Source organism: Canis lupus, chromosome 1, assembly GCF_003254725.2.
Source record: "Canis lupus dingo isolate Sandy chromosome 1, ASM325472v2, whole genome shotgun sequence".
Taxonomy (NCBI): Eukaryota; Metazoa; Chordata; class Mammalia; order Carnivora; family Canidae; genus Canis; species Canis lupus.
The window spans coordinates 34,718,247-34,738,536 of NC_064243.1; the positions used below are offsets into that span (position 1 = coordinate 34,718,247).

Sequence of the window (20,290 nt, forward strand, 5' to 3'; positions counted from 1 at the left end):
AATACAAAGATAAAGGAGGAAAACTCATGATCTCCATGCAGCACAAAATTCAGTGAAATGAAATGTTTTTAATTAAAAACATCTTAGCAATTAGGAATAGAAAGCAATTTATTTAGCCTGATGAAGAGCACCTCCTCCAGCCTACCCTTCTGCTGAAGCTCTGGCCCCTTTGTGGGACAAGCCCCATGGATGCAGTACCCCACTCCACCAGTTTGCGTGGGCCCAAGGCTGGGGTCATCCATCTCTGTGACCACAGTCCAGAGAGCACTCTAATTCTGGTATGAGCATTTGCCCCTAGGGCAGTCCCAATTTCTATCCTACTGTTCTGGTTTCTTCCCTGTTCTGTTCTTGTCTGTATGGGATTTTTTTTATTTTTTATTTTTTTTTAACTCCCAGTGATTTCCCTTCCTTTCTTGTCTGCTCAGCAATATATTTGAAAGTGTATTTGTTGTAATTTATTTAGCACCTAGTGTTTCACAGTAGGAAAGTTTTTCAGTGTATCTAGTCCATGGTACCACAGAAAGCAAAACCCCCACTGTCTTTACCAAAGACAGTTTTTCCTTTTACTGCTTATAATGTGACTTTCAGTTTTATGTGGTTTTATATTTTATACTTTATTTCTTAAGCTCTCCAGTCTTCTCTTGCTCTATCTTCTTTATTTAATCTCAGATTTTCATGTTTGACCTCTTTTCTTTCATGGAGAATTATTTGATCATTAATAATTTTTCTGGTTTGTAATGTTCAGTTGCCCTTTTTTCGGGGGGTTATATTCTACTTTCTCTCTCTCTCTCTCTCTCTCTCTCTCTCTCTCTCTCTCTCATGGTATTTATGAATACATTTCATTCTATTTCTCTTCTTATGATTACTCATCCTTAAATTGGTCTGTTCTTCCAGAGCCAGCTATTTGCAAAAGGTTAGAACTGGAGACAGACTAGGGAGCTGAGCTAGGGCAGCTTGAATTTCTGCCTCTTTTCCATCACCACCTCCTTTGGAGAATGGTTTCTTTCTGGGCTGCACTCATTTCTCTCTTCTGGACTCATTTTGATCACAACCCATTTTGTACGGTGACCGGAAGCTTTGTGTTCATTAGGTGAGCATGAGCTGTTCATGCAGGCTGGTTACCCCAGATCCTTTCTCATTTACCATAACATACCCACATCCTGCTTCTTGCAGAGATGACATACTGGCCCGTTTCCACATTTAACTTCATCACTTCTGACACCTGAAGCCAAGCAGGGATCAGAACATTTCCCCAGGGATCAGAACATATCCCCAGTGCTCCCATGCATCTCAGACCTCCTGTTCCCAGCAAGGGTCATTCAGTATCTCTTAGGATGCACCGCCTATAGCAACCTCTCTGTTCTGCTCACTCGGGCAGGACATCTTTGAATCTTGTTTCTAAATCAGTCTTGCCCTGTCCTGGTTCATTTCTCCTAATACTTAGCAGCCTGTTGAAAAGAGTGATATTTGGATTATGGGTGTTCCCTACTTCATTGGTTTCAACCCTGTTTCTCCTTCTTGTGTTTGGTTAATTTGGGGAAAGAGAGCCTTTATTTTTTTTTTTTATTTTATTTTTATTTTTTTTTGAAAGAGAGCCTTTAGTCTTTCATCTTAATCCAAAAATCCAGAGAAGGATTATGTCAGGATGATAGAAGACTTAAGCAGGTGAAGGAGGGGCTGGCAGGTAAAAAGTCTGAGAAGAGATGGGATAGAAGAATAATGCTGGAAAGAAGGGCTTCTCTTTCTCAAGGACAGAGGACAAAAAATATGGAGAACATAAAAGAGGAATTTTAGGTGATCGCTCCTATGGAAGATGCAGACACATACAAGAAGCACCAATACATCTTTATCATTTACTCTGCAAATTTTTATCATAAACATGCTATGTGTGAATCAGTGGGAAAAGAGCAAGGAACAAGACAGACAAGCTCCTGTTCTCTGACACTTCACCTCCCCATAAGAGAGCCAACCACTGAACAACAGCAAAAATTTATTTATTTATTTATTTATTTATTTATTTATTTATTTATTTATTTATTTTTTTCAGCAAAAATTTATTTTATAGCAACGTCAACAATAGGAAATAATGGGGCAATTGACTCATTGGCAAGGCATCCTCGAAGGGGTGCTGCTTAAGCTAGACCTGAAGAGGCAGTGGGTGCAGCCAGATGAAAATGGGGTGCCAGAATTCCTGGCATAAAAAGTAGGAAGTACAAAGACCCAGAGGCACAAAAGAGCCTAATGAGTTTTAGGAATGGATTGCCAGTTGGAGCTTAGGGAGCAGGAGAGAATGCTGTATAATCTGAGGTCACAGAGAAAGCCAGGCGTCAAGGCATATGGGCACTCTAGGAGCTAGGTTTTATGCTCAGGTTATTTACTCAGTCAGAAGAGCCCATTAAGGACCTAACTGTAAGTAAATAAGGATAAATTATCAATTCTACCACAAAGATTTATAGTTGAAGGCTGTGAAAAAAGGCAGCAACGTGTACTATAGAAACTCTCCAAATACAAATGCAGATTCTGATTTTAAGGTAATTTGAGCATAGTGCACAGAGTAAAAAAAAAAAAAATGTGGTGTTACTCACAGCCTCATAATTATGAGTAGAGGAATTCTATGTCACATTTCCAGGAATGAGTACTAGAAACTAAGTGCACTCTGGAACAAGAGATAGTGTAACATTTCAGAGGGGCCTGTGCTTTGCTGTACATTGCTGAATTTGAGGGTATGGCTGAAGGAAGTCAGCCAGGAAAGCATGTTGGGACTCGGAATCTCCTGGACCTAGAGTGTGGGGAGCAAAGGGCCTTGTCAAAATGAGAGTCCCTCTCTGCTTGGAGACCATCAGAGAAGAAGCGAGCTAGCATCCAGAACATGCAACTTTTTCCTCACACTTTGTATGTTTGGAAGAAGAAAGCCTAACTGGAAACATGTCTACATATTACCTCTCAGCAAATGCAACCACAGAAAGAAGTGATGGGAAAACAAATCATGACAAGGAAATCTGGAAACAAAGTAATAGAGCCCGAAACAGAATTCATTTTTCCCCATAGGTATTTGGTAAAGGCTGAGTACTTACAGATTTGTTTTTAAAGGAAAACCAATTTCATAGGATTTCATAGGATCATGTCATATTGAAGCTGAAGACTTTAAAGATGTATTCATTTATTTCCTGCTTCCCTGCTTCAACAGTGGGTATTTGAGATATGATAAATGGCCTTTATGGACCAATCTATAGATTAGTGACTTTTCTCTTTGACCTCCTTCACGGTACGTTTCTCTGCAACATCCTTTGCACTCTAATCAGTTTTACTAAATTCCAAAGAAATTCTCACTGATCAGTAAAGCTTCTTCTTAGAAGTGGACTAAAGCTGATTAACTTCAACTTCTATTGGATACCATAGAAGAGGCTCTTTACAGAAGGAGACAAAGCGTGAATCCAGTTTTCTTTTGCATTCATTTCTGATTGTTCCAGGGGTTCAGATGAGGCCTCAACGACTAGCTGTAACACAAGTACTTTGTCTGGGAAGCTTGAAGAACTGGGAAGTGCCTGAGCGCCTTCTACTCTGAGTTCAAGTACAGTATTCTGGGCCTGGCAGCTTAGAAGCAGCAGGTGCATGCTGAGGAATAGCTGGCCACAATAGTGGAACATTTCAGGGGCGCTTAGCCTGTCCAAGAGAACCTATTTTTGTTTCATAGTCATGCCCTGGTGGTAGAGTTCAAACTTATTTTGGGTTTGCTGATGACCATACTATCAAGAGGATATCAGTGCATGAAGCCAAGAAGCCACCATCTGTGCTGTGTTTATATCTCAAGAATTATTTAGAAGGTTGATTATTCAGTTAGCTGGGCCTCTTGACCTTCTAGTGTTACACTAAGAAAGGTGACTCACATTTTCTTGAAAGTCACTTCACTTTTGATAACCCATGAAATTCCCTCAATATACAGTAGGGGTGAAAGAGTTGATCAAATTGCACCAATAAGTACTGACCCCAAAATGCTCTCCATGTGGCAGGGGCACCATGAATGATCATTTATAGTGAACAGAAAATATCTCTCAACACTGATATGCTAGGAAATAATTAACAGCTGGCTCTCCAGGGAGATAAATACCTGATTTGTAGCATTCACTGAATTCCATAGCGGAATAGTAAGAACAGCTTTATAAGTTCAAAAATTTAGATGAGATGAAAAAATTCCACAAAAAAGCAAAAATGACTAAAACTAACTCCAGAGAAAGCAAAAAACCCGAAAACTTTGTATCTATTAAGAAAATTGAATTCACAATGAACTCTCAGGAGAAAACTTACAAGTCCAGATACATATCAAATAAGGAAGAAATAATACCAATCTTGCACAGAGTCCCATGAAAATAGAGGAGGGAGCTTTTCCTGGTTTATTTTTTGAGGCCACCATTGTCCTGTCACCAAAATTAGAAGAAGGCATGAGAAAATAACTATAGATTGATATACTGTATGAATAAAGACAGGAGAAAAATTCTTAGCAAAATATTGGCAAGTCAAATCCAGCAGTATATAAAAATTATAATCTATAGTGACCAAGTATTAAAGGCTGGCTTCACATTTAAAATCTATATAATTCATTGTATTAACAGAATAAAGGAGGAGAACTATCTGGTCACTTGAGGATCTACGGCAAGGTCATCTGAAAAAAAAAATTAGTACTTGTCCATAACATACCTAACTGAAAGATAGGAGAGATTTTCCTCAACATGATAAAAGATACCTGAGAAAAAGCTGCAGCTTATATCAAATTTAAATGTTGAAAGGCTGGACACTTTCCTAAGGTGGGGAAGAAAATGAGAGTACTCACAGTTCATCACTTCTAGTCAACATTGTGCTGAAGTTTGTAGGTAGGACAGTTAAGAAAAGAAAAAGAAGTACACAGCATACACATTATAAAGGAAGAAGAAAAGCTTGTCTTTATTTGCAGATTACATACATAGAAAAATCTAGAATAATTTATGAAAACTACTTGGGATGCCTGTGTGGCTCAGCAGTTGAACTTCTGCCTTTGGCTCAGGGCATGATCCCAGCTTCTCCCTCTGCCTGTGTCTCTGCCTCTCTGTGTGTTTCTCATGAATAAATAAATAAAATCTTAAAAAAAAAAAAGGAAGAAAGAAAGAACTACTCAAACGACACAAATTTGGCTGAGATAGGAGATGCAGCATCAATATACAAGTCATTTGTATTTTTATACATGAGCAGCAAAGAATGTAAAAACAAATCCAGTATTATCTACAATAACATGAAAAAAAAACACGAGATGTTTAGTGATAAATTTTTAAAAATCTGTGTGAGATCCATACACTCAAAACTACAAACTGGCAAACCAGAGATCTATACGAATGGAGACATCAATGATGTCCCTGGGTCAGAAGACTCAATTTGTGAAGATGCCATTTCTCCCCAGATTGAATATATTGATTCAGTACAGTCATAATCGGAATTCTAGGTGGATATTTTTGTAGAAATGAGCAAGCTGAGATTCTAAAATTTAAATGGAAATGTTTCTTAAAATATCCAAAACAATTTGGAAAAAAAGAGAGGAAGCATATGGTAAGCAGAATTATAAGATGGCTCCATGATTGCATCTCCTTTGATGCAGGCCTGTATAATCCCCTCCCCTTGAGTGTAGGAGGGGACCTGTGAATGTGATGGGACATCACCCCAGCTTAGATTACACTACATGGCAAAGGTGAAGGGATTTCCACCAATGGCTCCATCCAGAATTAAAGTAGCTTCGTGCTTGTGTGTAGACTCCCAGACTAAATGTAAAACTTATTCTCACCCTTCAGAAACAGATATGTCTTAACCACCTTGTAGGTTAGGGTGTATACACATTGATTGTACAGTCAGTCCTCCAGTCAGACCCAGAAAGGAGACCCACACAGGCACTGAGGCATACTTGTGTCTTTGGGGGGAGGAAGTTGCAGGATCACAGTTTCCCAGGATGTGGTCTAAAAAAGGAGGTGGAGGCTCTGGTAAACCAGCCACTGGGCTCTGTGACTGCCCCCTCAGTGGGGGAAGAGGCTCAAGGTGTCTGGAGTAGGGCCTTCCAGAGCCGACATCTCAGACTTTAATGTGGATATGAATGACCCCAAGATCTTATTAAAAATGCATATTCAGAACATATCAGAATAGGACATGGCATTCCACAAATCTAATAAGCTCTCAGGTGACATGGAGGCTACTGATCCATGGGACTACATTTTGAGTCGCAATGCTATAAAGTTTGGTGCCGAAGTCTGAGGCCAGGTAACAGTGATTTTCAGTATACTTGAAATCTGTAGTGGAGTGAATAAACTGAAGTTGTGAATAATTCATTGTATTTGGAAAGATCCTAATTATAGTTAACATTAAGCTAATAATAGTTTTTTCCATCTTGTACATTTATCAACTGAGTGAAAATAGTTGACCCCAAAGCAAGATAAATAACAGGAGACTCCAATCCGGTATTGAAACTATGTGTGTAATCTCTGGTTGCCTGTTGTAATTATCTTTCAATATGTTTTATGAAATGAGAAATGTTCATAACATCTTAGGTTTTAAGGGTGAACTCTTTTTTTCAGGCTACGATTACCCATGTCATAACTGACATACTTGGAAAAGAATTTTGGAACCCTTCTGATTACTAGCTTGCGTTGGAAGTTTTATGAAAAGTGGCATTAAAATATTTACTACTTTTATTAGTAAAATGTGGGGGTATGGACGACTTACAAGAAATGAGATAAAAATTGTTTCTGCTTAATATTTATCTGCATTTTATCACTGTAGCATTTATTATGAGACATAACTCTGCAGAGACTTTGATCCTTCCCTCTGGGATAGTTCCCTTCTCCACACCACATTTATTGACTATGTAGCATTTGCCTTTTCTTTTTTTTTTTTTTTTTTTTTTTTTTATTGGTGTTCAATTTACTAACATACAGAATAACACCCAGTGCCCGTCACCCATTCACTCCCTTTCAAATTCTATGCTGAAGGTTAAGACCTTGGACCATTCATTTCTTTATTTTATCTGAACTTCTGTCACCATTAGTTTGAACAAAGATAAGAGAATAAATCTAGTACTGTACTCTCTTTGGATGGTTTATGTTGCTGATGGGTCAGGATAAACCTCAGGAACCCAGATAAACATGTAAGTTATTCTAAGAGAATTAGGATTCTTCCTTTGTGTTCCATATACTCTGCTTTGAGTACAGCCAAAGCCCCTGCTTAGCCTATATAAACTAATACATTTGCAGGAAATGTGACTTTGGGACATTTTATATAGCAGTGATTTTAATGCTGTTAGTGGTGAAATGGAAACTTGAGAATGTGAAGATTAATTTAAACCACATGATGGGTTCAAGGAAAATCCACTACAGTTTCTTGAATGTGTGCTGACTCTGTACAGTGGGGAATGGGATCCAAAAAACCACCAGTGAACTTTTAAACCCTCTTGAGAGGATTCAGACCAACACAATTAGCCCTAGAAGGGAGCTGTTCCAGATGACAGGCAGATTATTTATCTCTCCCTCGAAAACAGATCCCTTTGCCTGAGAGAACACAGTAGGCAGACCAAGGAAGGATGAAGGACCCCACATGTTACCACTAATGGAGTGAAGTTAGAAATCCCTTTCCAGTCATTAGCTGACTTACTAATTCATCTTTCACAATAGAGTACAGTCTGTTGAGTTCTTTGAACAATGGATAACCAAACAAATTGTATATTGTAAATTTGAAATAAAGGATTTCTTTTCCCTTCCAGTTCGTTGTAGCGGTGTTCTGGATCATTTATGCCTATGACAGAGAGATGATTTATCCGAAGTTGCTTGATAATTTTATCCCAGGGTGGCTGAATCACGGAATGGTGAGTGGACTAAAACAAATAATTTCCTTTCATTAAATTTAGGCTTTTCATAGAATGTACCTAACTGGCTGTGCAATGATAGGGATGAAAGATTGTAATTAGAAAAGAATACTGCATGTAAATAAAAAACATCTTCCCATGAAACTGGTCACTATTAAAACTATGTAGTAGATGAATCCACAGTTTATAAGATGTCAGTGTTGTTGGATAATACAACTAGCTCATTCCATGGATGAATTTAATTTCTGTGCCATTCAAAAACTTGTCCCTTATTAGAGCCTAAGGACCTAGTCACACCTATACAATTCTCGAGGCCCTGTGGTTCCTCCACTTCACGTCAGGGGATTGTATTGGAAGTAACTACCGCACTGGGAAAATTTCCTCCGCAGGAGCAAGGAGACTATTATTTTCTCTGGGAGATCTGCTGTAGGCATTGGAAGTGTCCGTGGCAGGCTCTGCCCATGGAGGGCATTTGCCTACAGTGGCTAGCTCTTTCCCTTCTTCTGCTGATTCCTTCCGATGCTTTAGCCATGGTGTTGCCTTCACATGTTTCAAATCAATTATTTTGAATGGTTTGCATGTCACCTTGCAAGACTTAAGGATACATCCTCTGCAGAGAAATTTTATGTTGTCTTCCCTTTCTGCTTCTGGAATTGAGCAGTTTTGTCATTAACTAAGAAGCCTGCATTTTTTGGTTACAGCAATTTTTAGACTATGTCACTGGGTGCTCCTGGTGAAAAGGGCAACCCATCACAGAAATTATAGGGGAACGAAGAGCTAGAAATCGTACGTCATAGGTCCAAAATAACAGTTTCCTTTCTGCCCCCAATTCTGGTATATTTTGAGAGAAGTGGTGTGTGCTAACAAACAAACATTACTGTACTCAGGGGCTTGATTAATTCTTTCCTAAGCCAATTCATCAAAAGTGGCATATCTCAGAGAACTAGCATTTTCTTTGAGTCCAATTAGAGCCACACTGTTGAAAAATTAATGTGGCACCTGTCTTCTGGTTCCAAACACATAAGCTGGGTCTTGTCAGATTCATTTCACCATCTAAGGGACTTGATATGGTTACTCTGTGCCTCTCCAACTTTTGACTTTTCTTGACTGTGACCTTTTCATAACCCTGGCTCTTCAATCCCCTGTCCCACATGCCTTCCCATTCTTTACTGGAGAACCCTTGTTAGCTTATAGAACATCTCTTAGAAGTCTCTTTTTATCCCCGCAGGCCAGGTTAGCTCCCGTCAGCTAGGCTTCCAAAGCACCTTCACAATCTCCAACTGACACGTCTGTATCCCCCACACAAGTGTTACCTTCCTAGTGCAAACAGCACTCCACCCACCCACCTGATGTGTAGTAGGATCAATACATATTTGTTAGATTGATGAGTGAATTCAGTATACAGTCATTTCCCTCACCTTATCTGAGAGGAATCCATTCCAAAATCCCCCATGGATGCCTAAAACCGAGGACAGCACCATACTATGTTTTTTCCTATAAGTACATATCTACAATAAAGTTTAGCAGAGTGAGAAATTAACAACATGAAGAGGGCCTTGAATGCCCTTGAATGCAACCGGTGGTTGCATAATGTGCTGTTGAGGACAGGCCTTAACTGTTTGGCATGTCATCTATATACCTCAGATGCACAATATTACCTTTAGGTCAGAGAATAAATCACAACCTTTGTAGATGCAGGTGCTACTTAATGTTTCCAACGAATGGTTTCTAAGTACTGATGAGGCCATTAGAATTATACCTTGACTCTCAGAATTTCCCCTTGATTCACTTTGATGTATTAAAATTCTCACTCTTGGAGACAAACACTACTTAGAAATATAAGGGGAATTTGAGTGATACAGATATATCAGAAAGGGAAAAGATAAATGAATTGACATGTCAAATCCTCTAAGATAATAGCTCAGTGGATTCTTTCCTAATGAATTTTGTTCATTAGTAGAGATGAATGACCTTTCTTTGGTTTTCTTCATGTTCCAGTACATGGTTCCAGAATTACTAACAAAGAAGTTGCATATGGTTGCCGAGGAATATTTTCCGATATTAATTTACGTTACTCTAAATTTGTATATATGTAACTTTAAATCGGATGCTGATTCTTTAGTTTGGCTATTAAAATATGAATATTAACTGCTAGAACCATGAATAAAAAATTTTTATTTTTATAAAAATGTATAAAAATATTTGTGAAATACTAATAAATCAAATAAACATTTTCACTTTATTAAAAAGCTTAATTATAATTTGTATTTTAATTTTAATAATTTTGAATATTTAATTTAAAAATATGAAAATAATTCTGCTAAAAATCTTTACATTCATTTGAATGTTCGTATTTTGATGAAAACATTCAAATTATGTACACTTTGATTATAGTTATATTTTTATCTTTTTATTTCTTTTTTTTAAGATTTTATTTATTGGACAGAGGGAGAGAGAGCATAAGCAGGGGTAGTGGCAGGCAGAGGGAGAGGGAGAAGTAGGTTCTCTGCTGAACAGAGAGCCTGACACAGGGCTGGATCCCAGGACCCCAAGATTATGACCTGAGCCAAAGACAGATGCTTAATTGACTGAGCAGCCCAGATACCTCCATTTTATTATTAATTAATACCTTACATTGATATTATAAATAGAGCTTAAATTTTGTGAAAATTTCCATTATAACAATATATTCAGTGAATTTGCTGAAATGAAGGCAAGAAAATAATTTTTTGGAATATTTATATTATATTAAACAACATATTTTTATAATTTATAACTTACACATTTGTAATTGATCAATCTGTGTGTCTTTACTTTGCTACTCATCCATCCAATCATATTTTTTTAATTTTGTTTGATGAAATATATATTTAATAATATAGGAAGACAGAACATATTTAATATTTTACAAGCTTAATTTGTAAATTTTAAATATTTCTGTGGGTAGTTTATGGCCTCTTAGGCCTTTTACTATTGCCTGTCTAGATCTTTCTAAGTACAAGAATTCTGCGAGAGAATATACCTTATTCTTATGTGTAGAATCACATTTCGTGTTTGAAGAGTCTCAACATAATCTCTTGGGATCTAGAGCCCAACTAAGATGCAGTTTATCAGTCTGTCATGGCACCCCTTAAGAAGACATCACCAAGTCAGTCTTGAATTTACAGCACTCAACTGCCCAGCACAAAATTAGTACAAGAAGCCAGGCATGAAAAAAGACAGGATTTGAAATTCACAGGACTTTCCTTTTGATTTATTCTAAAGTACCCATAAGTTAGATAGGATTGTAACTAAAGGGAAGTATCCTATCTTTTCCTTTCTATTGTATACCTCTTTTCTCCCAGCAAGCAGTCTTAGAATTTTTTTGGAGAAGAGAAGAGGAAATGGGTAAATAGATGAGTTACAACAGTAATACAACCTCGCTCTATAACTGCTATCTTATCTCCAGGGTCTATTAACATAGCAGTTACATACATACAAAATTTTAATTTATTATAAATAAAAATATCATCCTATAAAATATAAAACATTTAACTGGAATCACTTCAGTCTCCAAAAATCAAGAACTATTCTATCCCTGCAGCCCTATTTATTTTTGTATTTCCAGCAGTTTGAACAGCACATGATGCCCATTAGGCATTCACTAAGCATTGGTGATTAAGAGCATATTTATGTGTTTGTTTCTGAAAGTTGGAAGAATGTTGGGGCACCTGAGTGGTTCAGTCGGTTAAGTGTTGGATTCTTGATTTCAGCTCAGGTCCTGATCTCAGGGTGGTGAGATGGAGCCCTGTGTGCTTAAGATTCTCTTTCTCCCTCTCCCACCCCCCTACTTGTGTGCGCTCTCTCTCTAAAAACAAACAAACAAAACTTGGAAGAATGTCATGTTTACATTTAGATTTTTCTCTATATCTAGAGATATCAGCAAAATGAGTCCGTTTTCAAAATGTCGCAAGAATGGTCATGGACAGTCGTGGTTGGGGTCTGCATGGCTGCAACCGTGAGGGCTAAGGTTTGAATTAATTTAATCTAGCAAACATTTGTTGAAAACCTATGAAATGCAAAATACTAGGATGAGAAAAATACTCTAAAGGGTAGAGTAGAAATGTCATGTTTGAGGTAAAAGAAAGTGAATAGGAAAACAAGTCCACAAAGCAACAGAGTAGTCTCTGGTAGGCTGTGTTCACTCTGATAAGAAGAAGCACTGTTGTTACTCTGGCCTGTTTCTTGGCTGCAAAAATAGATCACTGAACCTTTCTCTTCTGCTGATTATAAGTTTAAAGCATTGTCAATGGAATAAATATACATTAAAAGCAATAAATAAAGAAATATCTAAACTCCATTAAGATTGCAGATTCTCAGCAATGCTGTAACAGGAAAAACCAACAATGAGACAGTGTCTCTGCTTAGTGAAGACCTAATTAATGTTTATAAAATGCTTTGAGAATGCCAAGCACTGCAGAAGTTTGGATATTATTATTATTATCATCATCACAGATCTTTAAGCATACATGACCTAGATATTCTTATAATCACAGCAGTTGTTCATTCCCCATATAATTTATAAGGAGATAAAAAAAATAAACCCCACCTCTCTTCGTGCTTGATTTGACAGTTGTTCTTGTTGTATGTAACTGATCCTCAAGAGAACTTTAATTTAGGCAACTATTCATTCTGTTCAATATTATTTTGACATTTGGTAATTACTAAAGTTTTTGTACATTTATCTTTCCCAAAAGAGAAGGCATTAAATACTCTTTGGATGATCACTGGTTTTGCAGGAACTCAGATTTGACGTTATTCTTTTGTTAAATAACACAACTTATGGGATGTTTCCAGTTCTGGGCCACAGAGATTATGCATTTCATGACCTATGGAGTCTGTGCCACCCTGATAGTGGATATTTCACAAAATAAGCTGTTGGACAAGAGAAGACGATCTTCTTTTTCATATGAAAAAACTGACCTTTCTCATTTTCCCAATATATTCTAAAGTAACTGGAAGATATCTAGAAATTTTCAAAAATAAAAGTAAGACTGGAACAGAGGTCAGAAATTTCTTGGGAACCACTTTCTAAGACTCCCAATGGACCTCCTAAAGAAAACAAATAAGACCCCGAAGACCCAGAAGCAAGAAGGAGAGTTCCATCCACAGTGAGGCATATACTTTCAGAGTTACTGCATATGGTTCTCATGTGTAAGCTTTTTCACATTTCATTTTACTGATCATAGCTTTCTCCTTGTGAATTTTCATTTGCTCAGGCTCACCTTCTCAGTAAGGCTCACTGTGAAGGTATTGCCAGCTACCCCCATGTCCCCAGCATTCCCTTACCCTGCTCTTTGTCCCTATCGTGGTACTTACCATCCTTGACATCTTATATTGTTTTACTTTCATGTTGTATTTATGGCTTATTGCCCATGTCCTTCTGCTAGAATATAATTTTCATAAGGGCAGGGATCTTCATTTCAGTTACTCGTTTATCCCAAGTGCTTCAAACAGTGCTTCTACATAATGGAAATCAGTGATTATTTGTTGCATCAATGTGAATTTTACTGATATTCTATGTCCATGTTTTCTCTTGCCTTTTTTTCCTACTCTTTGTGTTTTCCTTTTCATAGTAGTTGACAGAGAATTCTACCCCAAACTATTCACTTCTTTCCTAACTTGTATTTTACTTCACTCTTCAGTCTCAGCTGCACTGCAGTAAAATCTTATATACATAGCCTGCAATCCCTTCTGAGGGTCTTACTGGTTGGTATATATCATATTGCTATTACTGCCTGAGAAGGCCTGAAATGATGTCCAAAGAACACAGCGTTGTCCCTGGAATGTCTGAGACTTACAGGCCAGGTAAATAGAAATGCCTGGATCACATTTATTGGAAAGCTCTTCCATATATTGGTCATTTTATCTGGGTATTAGTTGTTTTTTCTCTAGGGTAATAGGCCATGGTTTTTTATTTTATTTTTTATTTTTTTAAATAATAAATTTATTTTTATTGGTGTTCAATTTGCCAACATACAGAATAACACCCAGTGCTCATCCCGTCACGTGCCCCCCTCAGTGCCCGCCACCCAGTCACCCCCACCCCCCACCCTCCTCCCCTTCCACCACCCCTAGTTCGTTTCCCAGAGTTAGGAGTCTTCCATGTTCTGTCTCCCTTTCTGCTATTTCCTACCCATTTCTTCTCCCTTTCCCTCTATTCCCTTTCACTATTATTTATATTCTCCAAATGAACGAGTCCTTATAATGTTTGTCCTTCTCCGATTGACTTATTTCACTCAGCATAATACCCTCCAGTTCCATCCACATCGAAGCAAATGGTGGGTATTTGTCATTTCTAATGGCTGAGTAATATTCCATTGTATACATAGACCACAGCTTCTTTATCCATTCATCTTTCGATGGACACTGAGGCTCCTTCCACAGTTTGGCTATTGTGGACATTGCTGCTAGAAACATCGGGGTGCAGGTGTCCTGGCGTTTCATTGCATCTGTATCTTTGGGGTAAATCCCCAGCAGTGCAATTGCTGGGTCATAGGGCAGGTCTATTTTTAAGGAACCTTTGAGGAACCTTCACACAGTTTTCCAGAGTGGCTGCACCATTTCACATTCCCACCAACAGTGTAAGAGGGTTCCCTTTTCTCCGCATCCTCTCCAACATTTGTGGTTTCCTGCCTTGTTAATTTGCCCCATTCTCACTGGTGTGAGGTGGTATCTCATTGTGGTTTTGATTTGTATTTCCCTGATGGCAAGTGATGCGGAGCATTTTCTCATGTGCTTGTTGGCCATGTCTATGTCTTCCTCTGTGAGATTTCTGTTTATGTCTTTTGCCCATTTCGTGATTGGATTGTTTGTTTCTTTGGTGTTGAGTTTAATAAGTTCTTTATAGATCTTGGAAACTAGCCCTTTATCTGATACGTCATTTGCAAATATCTTCTCCCATTCTGTAGGTTGTCTTTTAGTTTTGTTGACTGTATCCTTTGCTGTGCAAAAGCTTCTTATCTTGATGAAGTCCCAATAGTTCATTTTTGCTTTTGTTTCTTTTGCCATCGTGGATGTATCTTGCAAGAAGTTGCTGTGGCCAAGTTCAAAAAGGGTGTTGCCTGTGTTCTTCTCTAGGATTTTGATGGAATCTTGTCTCACATTTAGATCTTTCATCCATTTTGAGTTTATCTTTGTGTATGGTGTAAGAGAGTGGTCTAGTTTCATTCTTCTGCATGTGGATGTCCAATTTTCCCAGCACCATTTATTGAAGAGGCTGTCTTTCTTCCAGTGGATAGTCTAGGAATAAACCTAACCAAAGAGGTAAAGGATCTATACCCTAAAAACTATAGAACACTTCTGAAAGAAATTGAGGAAGACACAAAGAGATGGAAAAATATTCCATGCTCATGGATTGGCAGAATTAATATTGTGAAAATGTCAATGTTATCCAGGGCAATTTACACGTTTAATGCAATCCCTATCAAAATACCATGGACTTTCTTCAGAGAGTTAGAACAAATTATTTTAAGATTTGTGTGGAATCAGAAAAGACCCCGAATAGCCAAGGGAACTTAAAAAAAAAAAAAAAAAACCATATCTGGGGGCATCACAATGCCAGATTTCAGGTTGTACTACAAAGCTGTGGTCATCAAGACAGTGTGGTACTGGCACAAAAACAGACACATAGATCAATGGAACAGAATAGAGAATCCAGAAGTGGACCCTCAACTTTATGGTCAACTAATATTCGACAAAGGAGAAAAGACTATCCACTGGAAGAAAGACAGCCTCTTCCATCGCTTTTTAAAAGCAGTTTTCTGACATCACAAATTCCTTTGTAGAGCTAATATTCCACCTCAGGATAGAATTCAAGACTAATACTATTTGGCTTACACTCTGCCCTTTTTCTTACTACACTGAATAGATGAGCAGGCCTAGCAGTAGTTTAAGTTCATCTAAAGGTCTATAAATTTTATTCAGATATTTTTGGGGTCAGCAAAACCCAAAGTGTGGTTTACTCAAGTTCTTTTACCCCTAATCCTTAAATCCATAGATATTTCAAAGTAAACTTCATTCATATGTTTCCCATTCATTTGCCCTTAGTTCTTTATAGTTGAGAGAGAGGTAGGGCTAGACCCGAAGGTGTTGTCTTAGGAACTGGCTTCCTTCTTCATTACCACAAACAGATCATTCATTAGCCACAGACCCAACTCCTTGGCAGAAGTCCATCCTGCTATCCTTTCCAGTTCTCTTTTAATTGAAGCTCCAACCTCAGCAAGCATCAGTGATAGCTGCCAAAGAAAGTGAAGTGGAAAAACAAAGCTGCATTTCCGATCATAGAGGCACAGAATCCTAGCATCTTAAAACTTGGGAAGTGTTTCTAAAGACCATCTGTTCCATACACCATGTGATATCTCAATTCTCTGAACAATATCTTGGCAAATTCCCTTTCAAGTCTCTACCTGAGCATCTCCAATGATGGAGCTTCAACAGTGGACCAAAATCATGGAGTTTCCAGCTCAGGGAAGACTCTCTTAAGGAACTGAAGCTTCTGTTTTTCCCTCCAGTTCAAATCTGCCCAGTCCATTCATCCATTCTGCAGGATTCAAATACTAGCTGTCTTTGTTCTCTTCATGTTCTCTTCTGAGAGGATCTCACTCTTCCCCATAATTTCTGTTATATGGGCCATTCCAAGTCTGTACTTCCTGGTCTAACTTCCAAGGAGCATTGTACTCAGCATTTGAGGCAAGTGCCTTGAGATGAACATACTGAAACAAATTCATATATTAACCCCTCCTCTCATCTTGTTACCCATCTCATGTTGCCACTTTCGTAATGGCAGAAGTGTCTAAAAGCTCCTCTTGCTACCACATCCCTCACAGTTAGCTGACGAGTCCTAATAGAGTCCTAGTCCCCTCCAAAGTAGCTCCCAAAGCTGCCCCAGCCTCCTCATCTCCACCATCTTGGCTTTAGTTCAAGGCTTCATCATCTTCCAAATGAACTGAGGCAATAGGCTCATCTCTTATGTCCCTGCCTCCTACTCCCTCCTCACCAGAACTTTCTCCTCATTGCTGCCTCTCTTACCTATCAAGAAGAGCTAAAGTTCTGATGGTTCCTTGCTACATTCCTTTCTCAGACACCACCTGTGAATGAAGTGGTCCTGAATCCCCTAGACATCTGAGCAGGTCCCTTCTCCCTGCACTCAGAACTCTTTGTCCTAACACCTATGATTTCACTTATCACATTGTTTGATTATTATTTATTTATTTAGTAGTTATTACCCTAATGGGCTATGAGGCCATAAAGGGCAGCAAATGTTGCTTTTTTTCTTTCATCTTTTCCTCCAGAACCTAGCATACTCTCTGGCATTATTGCACACTCTATAAACATTTACTGAGAACATGGTATACAGGCCCTTTACCATCATGCTTGGTCTCCTCTACCTAGGCTTCAGCTTGTCTAGATTTGTTTTTACAGTTTCATATGATTTGACAAGAGCACAGCAGAGCAATTTAGCCATCGCTATTGGCTTATTAGCATTGTCCGAGCTCCATTAACTCTTGCATATAGTGTTTACCTGACCAGTGTGTGGTTTAGCTAAGATTTGAAGTTGTTGTTATTTTGTTTTTTTTTTTTATATATATACAAAATAGGATCCTTAGGTGCATCCCTAGTGAATTCCATCTTGTTAAACTCAATTCAAATACATCGTGGGCTCTGGGGAGGTTACAGTACTATGATTTTAAGGATAGTTAAATGGATATTTTGGAATTTAATAAAATGACTGATTTATAAAACTCCATTTTGAATTGAGGTGCCTAAGTTTGTGCCATTGAGTTGAGCTTCTTTGGAGGCCAGGGCTGTGAATAAAGTCAGTAACAAAATAACTGATTTTTCAGAGCAGTAAATTTTAAACACCTTGTAATCATCTGCAGAGAGGATGGATCATTCCTGAGGTCAAGACAAGTATTAGATAAAAATGATATATGTGGTAGCAGAAGGGAAGAGCAGACAGCAGTATTGGCCACTGAAAATTATCACCGAATCCAGGGATGGAGAAATAGGAAATTAATGCAATACATATAGTGAAGAGAGAGTTCTCGGACAAGGGATCTGGTAAGGGAAAGGGTTATAAAATGATATGGGCAACAGGTGGATGGTAGGCTTGGGGACAAAACTCACCTAGGAAGGGTAGGTATTGATGTTTCCCAATTTGGCTGGATTCTAGATATCTAGAGATCCCGAGGGGTCATTGTGTTGATCACATTTAGATAAAATGGGGAAAGAAACTTTTCTGGGAGTCCGGAATCATTGTCCCAAATCCTTATTTTCACACCAGATCATGAAGATGATAAGAATCCTCATCTTGTCCACATGCTCCTTTACCTGAGTCATATTGAAAAGTGAAGAAAGAAAAGCAAGGAAAGATTGTGGCAACCCACCAGGAAATGCTCAACTCAACTTTTTCTTTTTTTCTATTTGAATCTGAACCTAAACTACCAAATTTGTCTCCAAACTGCCTAGTCCTTTACGAATACTGGTTAACTTCCCTGAGCCTATTTGTGGTTAAGATGGGGCTTCCCCAGGACTGAGTGTCCACCCAGCCCTCAGTTCTCTGTCAAAACCCTCCTCCTCCAAGACCACTCATGCATCGACTCTCCCTTATATCACAGAAGTGACCACCCCTCTTTTATGAGCCTCTACCCCACATATATATATATATATATATATATATATATATATATATATATGCTGGCTTTCAAGTGTGCAGCATGATAACTTGTCCAGGCTTGCACAGCTAGCCAATGTCCCAGCTGGGAGTAGGGTACTAGGCTAACGGACCCCATCACACTTACCATACCTAGGGCCTCTCTCTGTGGAGCTTTGTTAACATGTAGTGTATAGATGCCTTTAAGCATGAATTGTCATTAATATTTTGCAAACATATTTCAAGACATTTTAGAGTGATAAACGTTCCTGGCATTTTAGATTATTTTCCTTTTCTTCAAAGCAGGAGTGACTTTTTCCTATTGTTTTACCATATCCATATTCAGAGAATGAGCTTGCCCTTAACGATCTAATTAAGGTGTTTTAACATAGTTGCAAGGATTAGCCCTGGTGGATGGAAATATTTCCCCTTAAGGCAACTCCTTTCATCCTTATCAAATACATTAATTCATGTGACCTGGTAATATATCAAATTATCTTATATGTACAAATGCTACTCCTCACACTGCTACTATCTGTATGTGTTAGGATAAAAAAACTGATGTTAGTAAACATCCTTTTCTATATCTGCCCTGCTGCCACACACAATAGAGTGTCTTTTTTGTTCCATTCTCTTTCTCATACCAGGTTAACCCCCAAAGCCACTCTGTTTCTGTATGCAGTTCTTCTAGTAGATGAAGACATGTGAGCCACCTCAAAAGGGCAGCTGAGTCAAATGACCTCTCAAGCTTTTTCTGGTTCTATCATTCTATGAAAAGGGTTTAGTGTAAGTAATTTAAGAGGTTAGTCAGAATAAAATTCTCTGTTCAATGATCTTTTGAAATTTCTCTACTGAATTCCACTAGTGAGGAACTTACAGCTTGTTGCAGGAATTCCTGAGATTGACTGTGGAAGTACATAGCACAGTACCTGCCACATAATAGGTTCAATAAACAGAAGTCCCTTCAAATAGGATAGGATAGGAATCTTATGGAAAATATACAATAAAGTTTCCTTATAGCTAATGATTTTAACTTAATATCATATAATAGGTAAGAAGCTAGTGTCAAACTCTGTCTAAAGCTTCAAGGAAAAATGTTTGGGTGGAAATCTATATTTTTAGCAACATCAAATTTGTATATACTCCTCACATAAAAAGCTAATGAAATTCCTTAAAAGTTTATATTAAAGGTAAGATATTTATCCTTGGACATAGGATTCAGATCTCTCTTATTTATTTTTAAGCATTTCCCCCTCACTTGCATCTACTGTAAAGAACTTTGCTTAAGCTCAGAATTTGACTGCTAATATTCACACATATGGCAAATACGAACTAATCAGACCACAGATATTTTGCTGCATTCCATGGTGTCTCATTTATTTGTTTAATTTGCAGCTATAGCAACTAGATTCCACCACTGTAGGCTTTTACACAGACCTACAGTCTGATCAGCTTGGTTGAAGTTTGGCACTCAGCACCATGCTCAATTGAAGACATATGCGCAAACTCACCACATTTTTTAACCTGGTTTTCACACTGGGTAGATTTTAATATTTGCATAAAAATATGAAAAGCAACCTTCTGCAAGGATAGTAGGCAATGAAAAGATGTTGTGACCTTCTTCTCTATAACATTTCAAATCTGAAAGTTTTTTTGGCATGCTTTTCAAAAGCCCATCTGACTTTGAAGCAGGCTGCCTCTCCACAGAAGGCTGACTCCAGCAATGA

General features: G+C 38.1%; 1 protein-coding gene across 16 annotated transcripts in view; it reads left to right on the forward strand.

The window, feature by feature from the left end:
- The window catches only part of AIG1 (androgen induced 1), a 240,202-nt gene that overhangs the window by 75,039 nt on the left and 144,873 nt on the right, over positions 1 to 20,290 (forward strand). For 14 of the 16 annotated variants that reach the window (XR_007412383.1, XR_007412385.1, XM_025422441.3 and 11 more), the window contains one exon: positions 7,769 to 7,870. The exons of 1 other annotated variant lie outside the window; for it this stretch is intronic. Coding sequence is in view for 13 of the 15 variants with exons in the window: in XM_025422441.3 (XP_025278226.1) it covers positions 7,769 to 7,870 (102 nt within the window). In the remaining 2 variants the exon portion in view is untranslated. Of the gene's footprint in view, positions 1 to 7,768; positions 7,871 to 18,194; positions 19,774 to 20,290 lie in introns of those variants that run through there. One more of the 16 variants, XM_025422447.3, reaches the window with a different exon arrangement.